A 12,966-nucleotide genomic window follows, 5' to 3' on the forward strand; every position below is an offset into this window, starting at 1 on the left:
TCTCCCTAACAAAACTGTCAATAATACCCCTCCTAGGCAGATCAGAAACCTGTTTTTGAGGTCAAGCTTCAGTGCTTGTAGTCACACTCTTCTCCATACCTACACACTTCATTTTGGTGTCTTTCCCACCAGAGTCTTTGGGGTACACCAGCTGCCTTAAAGTGTGTGTGGGTTTTGGTCCTCATAGGGAATATGTGCCTGGACAGCAAAGGAGGGCAACTTGTTAGCCCACACTGGGAATACATCATCCAGTTTTGGACCCCCAGATCTGGGAAACATTCTAACAAACTGGACTGAACTCCGTGGAGGAGTCACTAAGATAGTCTGGGTATTAACAGAAGAGATTTCCTTGTGTGGGGAGGTAACTGGGCTTGTTCAGCTCACAGAAGAGGCAGCGTGCAGAGAATTCAATAGTGGCCTTCCAGTGTCTGCAGGGATGTTGCTGTGAATGCAGGCTCCTCACCACAGTACACAGCGGTCGGAGCAACCACATGGGTGTAAGTTGTAACAAGAGAGGTTTAATCTGAATTAAAGGAAAAACTATTTCACTGTGAGCACAGTCAAGCAGAGGCAAAGATTGGCCAGAGATGCAGGCTCCATCTGTGTTGATTTTCAAGACTCAGACTGCATAAAGCATGGAGCAACATGGTCTGACCTCCAGGCTGACTGTGCTTGAGCCAGAGGCTGAACTAGAGATTTCCTAAAGTTGTTTTCACCCTGGATAGTTCTTTGATAGTAAATGCAAGCAAGCAGTAGCTGATGTAAGAGAATACCTTTCATACCAGCTCACAAAGTTGGACTCCTGGGATTTTAAGTCTCCTAAAGAGTTTTAAATTCTTTCCTGCATTGCAGAAGGCTCTCCCAACCAGCAGTGGTTTTGTTGAGCACTTTCAGCTGGAGTAGTATCTTCCTCTCTATTTAGGCCTGAGCCTAGGACTCAGGACACCTGCTTTGAACCCCTTTGAGCAATGCCTGTGAATGAAGCATTAAGTAAATTTTAGATAAAAAGCACCTGAAAGGCATGCTGAGATTTGACCAAACCCAAGTTTCCTTTCTGCCAGTGTCCATCTCTATAGGCAAGCCCATGAGTCATCAGACCATGATGAGTCTTTGTTAGTTCCTGTGACTGTCAGATTCCTTCCTCTATGCACAGTGACCCCTGTTACATAGGGAGGTTGCAAAATGACCCATCTCATGCTGGCAGTTTAACCAGCCTTCCTGGACAATAGGATCAATGGAGCAAAAGCCTGGAGATGGAAAATCTACTTCCTGTCCCACTTCTTGATCTTACAAGTACACTGTTGCACCACAAATTAGCTTTAGTGTCATGAGGAAGCTGCCATAGATTGTTTCTAGGGCCACTTGGTTTCTGGATTTCAGAGAAGTAACTAAATTATTATGGTGAATTCAATGTCTGGAGCTAGGTTTCTGAATTGTTGCAGCACTCCCTTCTGCATGTGTCGTTCCGTGTGCTTGTATGACCATATCAAATGTCTTGTTTAATGCAACCATTAATGCTGAATGTGTGGTCAGCCACATGCAGTTAGGGTTGATGTAAATGGTACTAAGAGGTTACCAGCTCTGTACCTTACCCGGATGCCTCTTGTCATCCTCAATCTTACCCTCTGCTGCCCTCCAGAAGTTACATGGAGGCTTCTGTTAGATGAATTGATTTGTTAGATCACTCCATAATCTGGCTATTGAGGATGATCAGGCTTAAAACCAGACTTACCTCCTCTCTATCTTACAAAAGGAAGAATTTTTTTGTCTGAATTTTTCCCAGCACTGGGCTAAGGAACACTGAACCGTTGAAGCTGCACGGATCTTTAGCAGGGAATAATGGCAAGCAGGGCAGAAAGGGTTGGAATGGTGACCTTCTGCTGTGACTTGGTAGCAGCTGGAACAATTCCTCTGACTGCAGCCTAAGCAATAAATGTGCCATGCTTTGTTATGGTTCTGGTTTTGGCCCTGAATTCAAACATTGTGCCTTCTGTATTGCAGTGTCTTTTCCTGCTCTCTCTTGTACCTTGTACTGTAGCATATCTATCTGGGATGGAACTTAGCACCAAATTGTCAACACCTGAATATGAGTGCAGAGTGGAGATGTCCACCTGTGAGCTTCCCCAAAAGTTAATATGTGCATCTAATCATCTGAATAGATCTGTATAGCTGCACTGGCTGTACTGAGTAGCTCCTGCAGGAGCTTAACCAGGTACAGTTGCCTTCTAAAGACTTGGCTGTGACAGTTGTGATATGTTCTAGCTAAAAGCCTGTAGACTCTAGTCCAGCTACAGTAAGTGCAGTTACACTTTTGTTTTTTGTGTAAGACTCTTGAGTCCACTAGAGAAGAGACTTCCATTTTAAATAAATGGACCATGCTTCAAGCCCTGGCTGTTTTTCTTTCTCATCCTGTTACTATATGTTATACTAGCTGTGGTTGCTATTGTAGTTGCTATTGGTGTGAAAACTAAACTAGACAATATCAGGAAAACTGGTCAGCATCCTGATCATCATCACTCCATGCAGATGTGCACTTGAAGATGGCAATGTTGGGTCTTTTTGACAACTTGTATTATTAACATGAGTTAATTCAGTAATAATTTCACAGCTTAGTTTTCTAATAATCCACTGTTTTTATGTCTTTGTAAAATACATTTTAGAGGCCTGGTTTCTCTTTTTGACAACCTCAAGGTGGTTTGCTGTGCGTCTGGATGCCATCTGTGCCATTTTTGTTATAGTGGTTGCTTTTGGTTCACTGCTTCTCGCCAAGAGTAAGTACAGATGTTAAAAAAAGTTCACCCAGTAATTACCATGTATAGTAATGTCTAATTCTTTTTCATATGTTACTATTTCTAATTGTTTAAAGGCTGTAATTAAGTTAAATGTTTCTTTCTAGATCATGATCTCTTCCTTAGTCTAGGGCATTGGGGCTGTATCTGCTTTCCTACAAATACTGGAGGCAGTTCAGACATCTTCTGGGCTGAGGCATGCATCTGTCATCATCCCCAAGTGTGCAAACAAACTTGCACTTCTGCAGTCGTCACTTTCGAGAGTCTGGCTTTCAGAGCAATAACAAGAAATAAATCTTCTTCTTTTTCCCTACCTCTGTCTTTCTCTTTTGGGCCTACAGGGCTTTGCTTTTCACACTGAAACACCCACGGAGCTGCCTCTTAACTTTTTTCCTTTCTGCACATGGCACAGTAGGTCAAAAGGCAAGCTAAAGTTCCTAGGGATGCTCTTTTCATGTCTTGGATTAGTGGGATAGGCCAGTTCCAGAAAGAAAATTGCCTCGTAATAATACATTTTATGTTCACTGTCACTCATGAACTGTCATTAGTGTATGCATCATCCAGGATGTAATTGGGTTAGATGTACTAGAATGAGATAGTCATCTAAAACATGAAGGAAGAAGTAATTATCTTGGACATGAAAATTAGTGCTAATTTTCTGGTTTTGTTTCTTTTCTTTTTTCTTTGGATAAGTTTTGTATGTTTTACATACAAACATGTGTATTTTAAAATTTGAACACTCTGTGCTACACAACTCTGCAAATTTTGAGCTAGATTTGATGTTAGTAGAATGCAAAAAGACAAGTCAAAACAATGGTCCTGAATCTTTCCTTGCCTCTGGATAAGGAGTAGCTCTCTTGAAGTCAATGGGATTATGTTAGGATAAAGTTCAAGTAAGTCAGAGGACAATCATGCTTAATATTGGGCAGACAGAATACATTTATTTTGTGAGAGTAGACCCACAGTAAATGCTGTAGAACACAGCACAGTAGAACAGAGTAAATGCTTTTATAAACAGAGAAGAAATATTCTGTCCTGTTACTTTATCTGATTGCTTATAAGAGTACAAAGTTGATGTAAATGTTCGTAACTAATTTTGAAATAATTTCATGCAAATTTTTTGCTTAGGTTTAGGACCTTATCTAATTTCCTTAGAAAAAAATGTGAAGAGTGAACCAATGCTCAGCCAGATAGGGGTGACCCTAACAATCTATGTAAGTATGGTCTTGAGACTGAACCTCAGTTTTTAGATAAATGCCAAGTCAAGGAGAATTGGGATTATCTCTTCAAAATGTTTCCAAAATGTACCCAAAAATTGTGGCAGGGAGCTGTTATGCCTGGAGCTGCTCATTGCACAGATAGCAAGTAGCACGTAACCAAATAAAATTCTGGCTGTGATGCTTCCATCATGTAATAACCTCATGAAAGTGAACTTAAGTGAGATTTTGTGTAATTAAAATGTACCCATTTGAGTCTCTTTTTCCTTTCTTCTGCAGCTCTGAATGCAGGGCAGGTTGGATTGGCACTCTCCTATGCAATCACCCTCATGGGAACATTCCAGTGGGGTGTTAGACAAAGTGCTGAAGTTGAAAACCTGGTAATGTTTATTTCTTCCTTTTCCCCTCCTGGTTCCTTTCATGCTTGTGACATGAAGCCTTAAGGATGTTTCTTCTTAATTAACTTAGGATATTAATACCTTAGCAAGCAATTGAGGCACCACTCTGCAGTTATAAAGGAAAATAACTTCTTTTATGTTATAATTTGTCTGACTGATCTTGCACGTTTGTTGAGATGAATTGTGTCCAGGGACTGTCCTCCATTCATAGTAAGGGAGGTTTTACAATTTCCCTTTACAGCAGAAAGGTGACTGTCTAGTTACAGTGTAGACAATTGCACTGCAACTTGCTAAAGTTGCAATAAATTAATCCCTTTATAAGGAATATTTTAAATTATGTTTTTATATTTGGTATTTATAATTTATTGTTATTTATTATTGCATTTTAAAATTTTATTTATATCCCTCATGGCATTTTTAGAGTCCTGTTATTCCATTGCAAAGGGTTATAACTTTTTTATTTATTCTATGTTAACACAAAAGTGAAAGTATTTGTTTATATTCAGCTGAGAAGATTGTGTGTTTTCCAAAATATATGCTATAAAATGCCTTTGACCAATTCACAATATTTACTAGCATGTTCTAATTTGCCTGCTTACTCTCTTAAGATAATACATAAGAAAAGTAGGTTGTAAAAAAACATGCTGAACCTAAACTTGGGATTTTTTTTTGCTGTGTTGACAATTGAAGTTACAGTTTGCTGCACATAGTCTAGGAAATACGTGTAGTCCTTTTGTAGAAGTTACAAAGCCATGCTTAATTAATAATAATAATAATAATAACAACAGTGGTGTTAGAATTGGTTTTTTTGCTACCACATTGCTTCTTCAGTGCATTTTTCACACACCAGTAAACTGGTAGTGACAGATCTTGTGAGGAATGAGAAGAAAGCTTTCAGGTTTTTTCCTACCATCGGGGATGTTTTGGAAGTGTCTGTGGGAGTGTCACACGTACTGAACTGCTTTCTTGGAGGCTCTGTTACAGAAATACCTTGGAAAAGAAAGGCGATGTGAAATGCTGGTCACTTCATGGAACTGCGATTAGCACTGACTTATTTAATAGGTGGACATCCACCAAAAATCCCTTGTTATTAAAGGGTGACTACACTTGTAGGAGGCAAGAACACTTCCTCTCTATTCTGTTGCTAGCTGGTCAAGGGAAGTGATTGTCACACTACTCAGTGGTGGTGCACCCTTGTTTTGAGTCCTGTGTGCAGTTTTGGGCAGCGCAATACAAAATGAAGCTATTGGAGAGTGTCCAAAGGAGGGCCATGAGGATGGTGGAGGATATGGAGGTAAAGCCTTATGAGGAGTGGCTGAGGTCACTTGGGCTGTTCAGCTTGGAAAAAAGGAGACTGAGGGGAGACCTCATTGCAGTCTGCAACTTCCTCATGAGGGGAAGAGGAGGGGCAGGCACTGATCTCTTCTCTGTGGTGACCGGTGACAGGACCCGAGGGAATGGCCTGAAGTTGTGTCAGGGCAGGTTTAGGTTGGGTATTAGGAAAAGGTTCTTCACCCAGAGGGTGGATGGGCACTGGAACAGGCTCCCCAGGGAAGTGGACACGGCATCAAGTCTGCCAGAGTTCAAGAAGCATTTGGACAATACTCTCAGGCACATGGGTGATTTTTTTGGAGTTGTCCTGTGCAGGGCGAGGAGTCTGACTCATTCATGTGTCTGCCTGTAGTTCATTTGGCAGTTTCATTTCTGGCTTTGTCTTTCCAACACACAATGGATTGGTGTCATCTTAGTCAAGACTGACAGGCAACTCTCACAGCTTAATTTTCTTAATACTTATGCACGTATTTAGATTTAGAATTAATCCTACTGATGAGAAGTGCTTATGTATGGCTTTATGTATCATGATAGATTCGGATCTGTAGTAGGACATGAGATGCATTCTTTCCACTTTTTTAGCTGTATAAAGAAAGCCTAGAATGGCACCAAATACTCTTATCTGTGTTTAAAAGAAAAACCATGGAGTAATTTGCATTGAATCTCTATAGTAAAATGCACACACATGTTTATATGCATGCAGTATTTGCAGTGTATGCAACAGGATGAAGTTCACGTATTTATGTCTCCTCTCCTCTCCTTAGATGATATCAGTAGAAAGAGTAATGGAGTACACAGAACTTGAAAAAGAAGCTCCTTGGGAGACCAACAAACATCCACCAACAGAATGGCCTAACCAAGGAATGATAGCATTTGAAAATGTTAACTTCACTTACAGTCTAGATGGACCATTGGTTTTAAGACATCTGTCTGTTTTAATTAAACCAAAAGAAAAGGTATGTATATGGCTGTCTTTGGATATTCACAGAAATTAAGCAAAGATGGTAAGTTGACAAGAAGCTGCATGCTAGAAATTCATTGTAAAATACATGGATGTTAGGAAAATACTAAGTGTTCTTTTAAAAAATAAGCTTTAGTTATATTTAATAACAGAAGTTATAGCCTATTTATTTCCTGTAAGCGTAGCATAAATTCATCTTGGAACATAATATTTCAATCTGTCAAAATAAAGGATTAAACATGTCCAGTAATTTCCTTAAAAAAAATCTGAGATTCTTCAGAAAGTGGCAGACATTGAAAATACCAGCCAAGCCCAGAATGTTTGTTCAAATCCAAAGCAAATGGACCTGCAGTAGGAAATTAGGGATTCAACAGAGCAAACATAATTGGAATCAAGTATGTCAACAGACAAGGTAAGCAAAAACAATTGAAAATAAGGAATGTACATGCCCTTGCACTGAGCCCCAAATGAAAGACAGAAGAAAGAAATACAAATCAGTTGCATAACTTTAGAATTCGGGATTTTATTTCAGTTCCTTTTGGCTACCAATCCAATTAACTCTTGTCATTAATTAGATTGGTAGCCAAAAGAAACATAGAAATAAAACTCTTCCTCCTCTGCAAATCTGACTCCTCCTCCCCAATTCTGACGCTATCCCTGTTGAAAGAGTGCTGCAGGGAAGGTCTCCCCCACAGACAAAATTAAATTAGAGCCCTGCAGTGTTAATTTGTGCTTTGCTGCATTTCAAATGCAGGTGTACTTTTTTGATTAGGAGGTCTTCCCTAGGAGGCTGTTCAACTCTACAGTCATTGCCCTTGCCTCCTTTTTAACATGCTTTTCCATTCAGTTCCAAACCATTCCTTTCCTCAAGTGGACCTTTTCAATAACATGCATGTTCCAAAATTCAGTCGGACTTTGCTACATTGAGGTGATCTCCTGGAATTGGCCATGAATGAGTTAAAAATGGTCTTTTGAGAAGAGCCATATGGGCCGTCTCCTTAGCTGTTACATGTCTGTCCAATATAGACAAGAAGTTCTACATTTCTCAGTGAGAGACAGGAAAAGAAATAAAAACGGAAGCAAGAGATATTAGCAGTGCATGACTCAGTTGTTTGGTGGGGGCAGGAGAGAGAGGGATCACTGGGGGTATTTATTTTTGCTGAGCAGTTCTGCTGTGGTTTTGTCATCCTGAATTTGCCCAGCTCGAAACTATTGCCAAGAACTTTGTGTTTGCTTTCTATGATGTTTTGCAGAACACTGCAGTAGGCTGCCACTGTGTAAAATAAATCTCCCAAACATCCCTCCTCCTTATATTGGTTTTAATCCTGGAGAAGCATCTTCTTCAGAACCAGGTTTCCAGATCTGTTGGGGATTCTGCCCATACTGCTGTCAGTGAGAGCTCTGGTTTATAGAGACTTCTGGTGGCTGCAGTGCCACTGGCAGCAGGAATGAGTTTAAGCTTCTGCTGTGCTTCTAGTTTTTCTTGCAGCCACTCCAGGGCCCAGTTTGGGAAGCTGTGGGTACAGTAAGAATGAAGGAGGTGGTTGCTAGCAAATCACTCATAGGTTAAGGTCTCTTTTGATCTGTTTGCTTTTCATTCAGTATCTCCCTACAGCCAAAGCAGGTTAGGAAGGACCCTGTGTTTTAAACAACTTTGCTAATGTAGTGTGCCCTGACAGAGACAGACCAGGGAGATGCAAACTGCTGTGCCAGCAGCTGGCAGTGGTTAACCCCCTCTGCTACTATAGCTGCAGCAGAGCAAGGTCAGCATGCATACCATTGGGGTTTAAACATCACTGTCTTTGTTTCAGGGAACTCATGAATGCTTTTTGGCTAACATACTGTTAAATGCACCTTTTCCTGACAGCTTCTGGACTGCAAAAAAGTTAGGAAGGTGCAGATGTAGATTTACAGCATGGTAGCTGTGCTCTCACAACATACCATGAAAGGGAGGTTGCCTGAGGGATAACAAAGACATGGGCAGTTTCAGTGGAGTAGCTGACATGCTGTAAATCTCACATTTTTCTTGCAGCTCTACTATGAAGTACAAGTGACACTTGAGTAATGATGAGCCCAGCGTAGCAGGTGTACTCCTGTGTACGCACATGGCTTCACAGGCAGCACAATCCTGGCTGTGTGATTCCTGATAGGTGGCTGGCATTTCCATTTGCGACTGCCGCTGTGTTTGCACTGGCTGTGAGCGTGGGCCTCTGAAGAATAAAATGTATTAATCAAATAGATAATGTGTATACTGAGCTATTTCAAATTCCTGTCAATTTTCAGCAGCCTGTAGTCAATTGGACCAAAGATGCAAATAGATTATTCTAAATGTTGAAGAGCATAGTCCTTTCATTTGATGCCAAACTGAAAGTGGGATTTTGACAATATGTAGAGCAGCTGCATTTTTATTTTAAGTATCATTGTATTTTTTTATGGTTTTTTTCTTTATATCCTTGATACAATACTTTATATTGACATTTGCAGAGGAACAATTGAACTTTTGTTTTCACAGCTCTGGTTGTCTGTGTTCTTTATTCAGCATTTTTTTTCTGAACTGTAGTTTATCTGTTCAGAACTATTTTTCCATTGTTTCACTGATATAATTTAGAGTACTAGACATTTTATCATTTATTGTAACAGATTTGCTTAAATTGCTTGTTAAATAATAAGCACTGTAGACATGTTAATTAGTTTATATACAGTAGTGGAATAATGAATGGTTGGAGGAAATTGTTGAATCAAAATGTAGAAGTAGAAAATACCTTGTAGATTATGCAGTATAAGTTGCTCCTTGAAGTGTACTTTTCTACTGTGTTGTGTATTTTTTATCAAACGTGGGCACTGCTGTTTTGTCTGAACTTAGTGTCTCTAACTGAAAGTTTCTCCTTGCACTTTGATGCAGTTTCCTGTGCTTAATTTCATTTCAGCAGTCATTGCTGCATACATGTGAGTCTCAGGCAGTGGGTAATTGCCCTCTGGTGTCTGTACGTATACTCGTGAAGGTTTTCATCTTTCTTCCTCCTTTCTGCACCCCAATCACTTTGCCAAGCTATATTATACATGTTTCATCCTCATAAATCCTTCCCCATCAAATCTGTATCTCCAACCCATATTAATTTTGTGTTGCACTGCTCTGAACTTTTTCCAGTGTGCTGATTTTTTTTTTTTTGAAAATGTAGGGATTAGAACAGAATGCAGAAATTCTGCCAGATCAGATCTGTGTAGAGGGTTACATCCATTATCTTCTGGGATACGGTTGATTACTGTGCATTGTTTTTCTCTAAGAATCCTTTACCCAAATACAACATTAAAAAAAAAAATTAAGAAACAAGAAATATTAGTAGGTCTTAGCCCCTTGTCATTAAAGTTATCGATCCCATATTTTGCATAGTCTCTTTTTTCTGAAAGCTTTATTTTTTTTTCACACTGCATATGTCTTCTGATTTTTCTTTGGGAACAAAGAGAAGCCTGAATCTCTCTGATTTTATTATTCACTATTTCTTTTGTTTGAAAAGGAATTTCAGCTTGCTGTCATGGCATTGTAGTTTCAATACTTTTTGAAGATGTCTGAAGTATGGATACAGTTTATAATCCTGCTACTTTAAAGTACTTCACCTTAACCATACTAGCCAAAATCAGTCTCAGTTATTTAAATTGGGAGTACATTGTTCCCAGAGTGTTTTATGGGAGTCCTTTTTTGGGTTGAGAAGTAGATGCATGCCTGAAATGATTTGCCTAACATCACCCAGCAAACCAGGTTTAGTATAAAAATTAGCAACCTTGATCACATTGCTGTGTGCATTGAGCCACTTTATCTTGTTTACACAATAAGATACCACACATTAAGGGGAAATCTTTCACCTTTGAATATGATCCAAGAAATTCTCGTGTATACAAATGTCACCTGAATCCAAACTGATTTAAGAGGAGAGGATTTTTCCTCTTGAAAGAATGTTAATTATAAAGAAGTTTTATTTGGTGCATGTTCTACTGTAAATCCTGTGATGTTGTAAAAATGTTGCTCAACATATTAACTTATCCTGGAAAGCTCGCAGTTTGATTGTACAGGCTTGGCTTGCTCCGTAGGTTGGAATAGTGGGAAGAACCGGAGCTGGGAAAAGCTCTTTGATAGCAGCCCTCTTTCGCTTGGCGGAACCTGAAGGAAGGATTTGGATTGATAACTACTTGACATCAGAGCTGGGACTCCATGACTTGCGGAAGAAAATTTCAATTATACCTCAGGTAAGGGAGTGACTTGGTTTGCCATGGATATTTTGTATGTAATACCGTAGTGTTTAAAGTGCTTTGCTGGGATACGTTCCCCCTGCACCTCTGTAGGCAGTAGACACAGGAACTGTAGCAAGACGTTATTCTTACTTGAGTACGGTCTTGATTATTTTAAGATAAACAGAATCAATTTTGGGCACTAGAGCATTTTCTCTTCCTAGTTTTGTACCCTGTATGTTCCTCTGGAATATCTGTGTGTTAGCTGTATGCTGTCCTCCCATAGTCTGGGGAAGAGCAGAGAAAATCTGATACGTATATACCAATCTTCTGCAGTCCTCTGAAGTCACTTGATCCTTTGGCAGCAATTCCTGCCTGATGCATTGCCTGAAGCTTCCTTAGTAAGGGACTTTGAAGGACCACTTTCACCTCCCTAGTCACCTCTGTACAAACTGACTGGTGCTAGGTTTAGAAAGAGCAAATGTGCCACCTAGAAGTGAGCTATCAGCTTTTGCATTATGTGGAGAAGGTTGGACAGGAGAAGACCAGGGGAGCAGACAAAAGAGTAGGTCATTATGGCCCATAATAAATAAAACTTGATGAATTTTAGAAGCTGAATGCAAGAAAGGCTGCAGTACAGGAAAAAAAAGACAACTAAGACAGTGTTGGAAATAGCCTCATCTCCCATGCTGGAGTAGAAAAAAGGCTGTTCAAAGAAGTCCAGTAGGTCACAGATCTTCTCTCGTAGAGTCTTACTTTCATGAGACATTAAATCAGAGAAGGGTTATGTATAACCTCAAAATGTAGAAGGCAAAGTCTGTGCATGTTACAGTTTCATGAGAGCTCTGGTCTCTTCTGTGGGCATTTGCTCTTCACTGAAGAGGGAGGAAGAGTGAAAAGCTCATATGATGTAAATGTGAAGTCATGTTTTGGAAAGTTGTTCATCTGCACTGTTCTAGCAGGTAGAGTGAAGAGTAGACTGTAAATCAGAAGAATTTTTTTGCCATGTTCAGCATTATTTCTCAGATCTCTGTATTTTATTACAGAATCTGTATTTAGAGTTACATCTGAATGTGTGCTAGTCTGTTGGCAGTATGGCTGTCAGTGTGTATTACTTTCTTTAAATTGAGAATCTGATACAAATGGTAATGAGGCTCTTTTTCCCCAAGAATACGAGTCAAAGAAAAGAAACAGGTATGCTATTGAAAAAAAAATTTAAAAATAGGTACTTCCTCAGCAATTGGATTGTTGCCTAATTTAGGATGTCTTTTGTTTCTGCATGCTGCAGGCTTTGTTATTGCAGTACTCACTGGAACTAGTCATCTTTTGTATGTAAAGAGGACTTTATATGGATTTAAATTCAATTTTTTGTTCGTGTGAAGTGTTCCTTTCTCATGAAAGCAGATGATCATCAGTTCATTCAAGGTCTACAGCTTTTTGAAAGCCTTGCCCATAGCTATTGTGGGCGATTTTTACATTTTGAAGAATTCAACCCAGTTGAACAAAATAGGATACTGAGACAGGAAAACTGCAGGTCAAATACAGTTTCTACATGTTGAATGATACAGATGCTCAAAGTTTGCTGCATTCAGTTCTACACGTGAGGTGTTTTCATACACAGGTCTGTTGACGTAGTTTTAAAACTGTTCTCATCCAGTGGAACTCTGTGATTTTTGTCAAGTTTATATAAGGTTTTCATCATTGACCCAAAAGTTTTGAGTGTCCAAAGGCTAGCAGGTAGCATTTTTTTTTTATGTAAGGGAAGACTGTTTCTGCTAAAAATATGCAGAACGATCAAGTGGTGGTATGAAGAAGAAGAGGAAGGAGAGTTTGGAATCAGTAAACTTTTACAGTAAACTGTGTGATAGGCATTGTCTTGTACTGTGCTAATAGTAGTGTCAATAATAGGAATAGCAATGTAACATCAGGTAGTTATTTTGCAGCAAATATCTTCATAATTATGTGGGCAGCTGAAAAACCAGAGAGAGAGATGCTTATTAGAATTGCAACATGAAACATGCTAAACAGAACCATTCCTAGAGAGT

At 39.4% G+C, this 12,966-nt stretch overlaps 1 protein-coding gene across 2 annotated transcripts in view; it reads left to right on the forward strand.

Moving 5' to 3' along the window:
• The window catches only part of ABCC4 (ATP binding cassette subfamily C member 4 (PEL blood group)), a 145,268-nt gene that overhangs the window by 100,023 nt on the left and 32,279 nt on the right, over positions 1-12,966 (forward strand). The window contains exons 23-26 of one of the 2 annotated variants that reach the window (XM_069008363.1): positions 2,661-2,771; positions 4,286-4,386; positions 6,501-6,692; positions 10,784-10,939. In XM_069008363.1, coding sequence (XP_068864464.1) covers positions 2,661-2,771; positions 4,286-4,386; positions 6,501-6,692; positions 10,784-10,939 — 560 coding nt within the window. Of the gene's footprint in view, positions 1-2,660; positions 2,772-4,285; positions 4,387-6,500; positions 6,693-10,783; positions 10,940-12,966 lie in introns of those variants that run through there. The other variant, XR_011149211.1, reaches the window with a different exon arrangement.

Source organism: Aphelocoma coerulescens, chromosome 1 (assembly GCF_041296385.1).
Source record: "Aphelocoma coerulescens isolate FSJ_1873_10779 chromosome 1, UR_Acoe_1.0, whole genome shotgun sequence".
Lineage (NCBI taxonomy): Eukaryota > Metazoa > Chordata > Aves > Passeriformes > Corvidae > Aphelocoma > Aphelocoma coerulescens.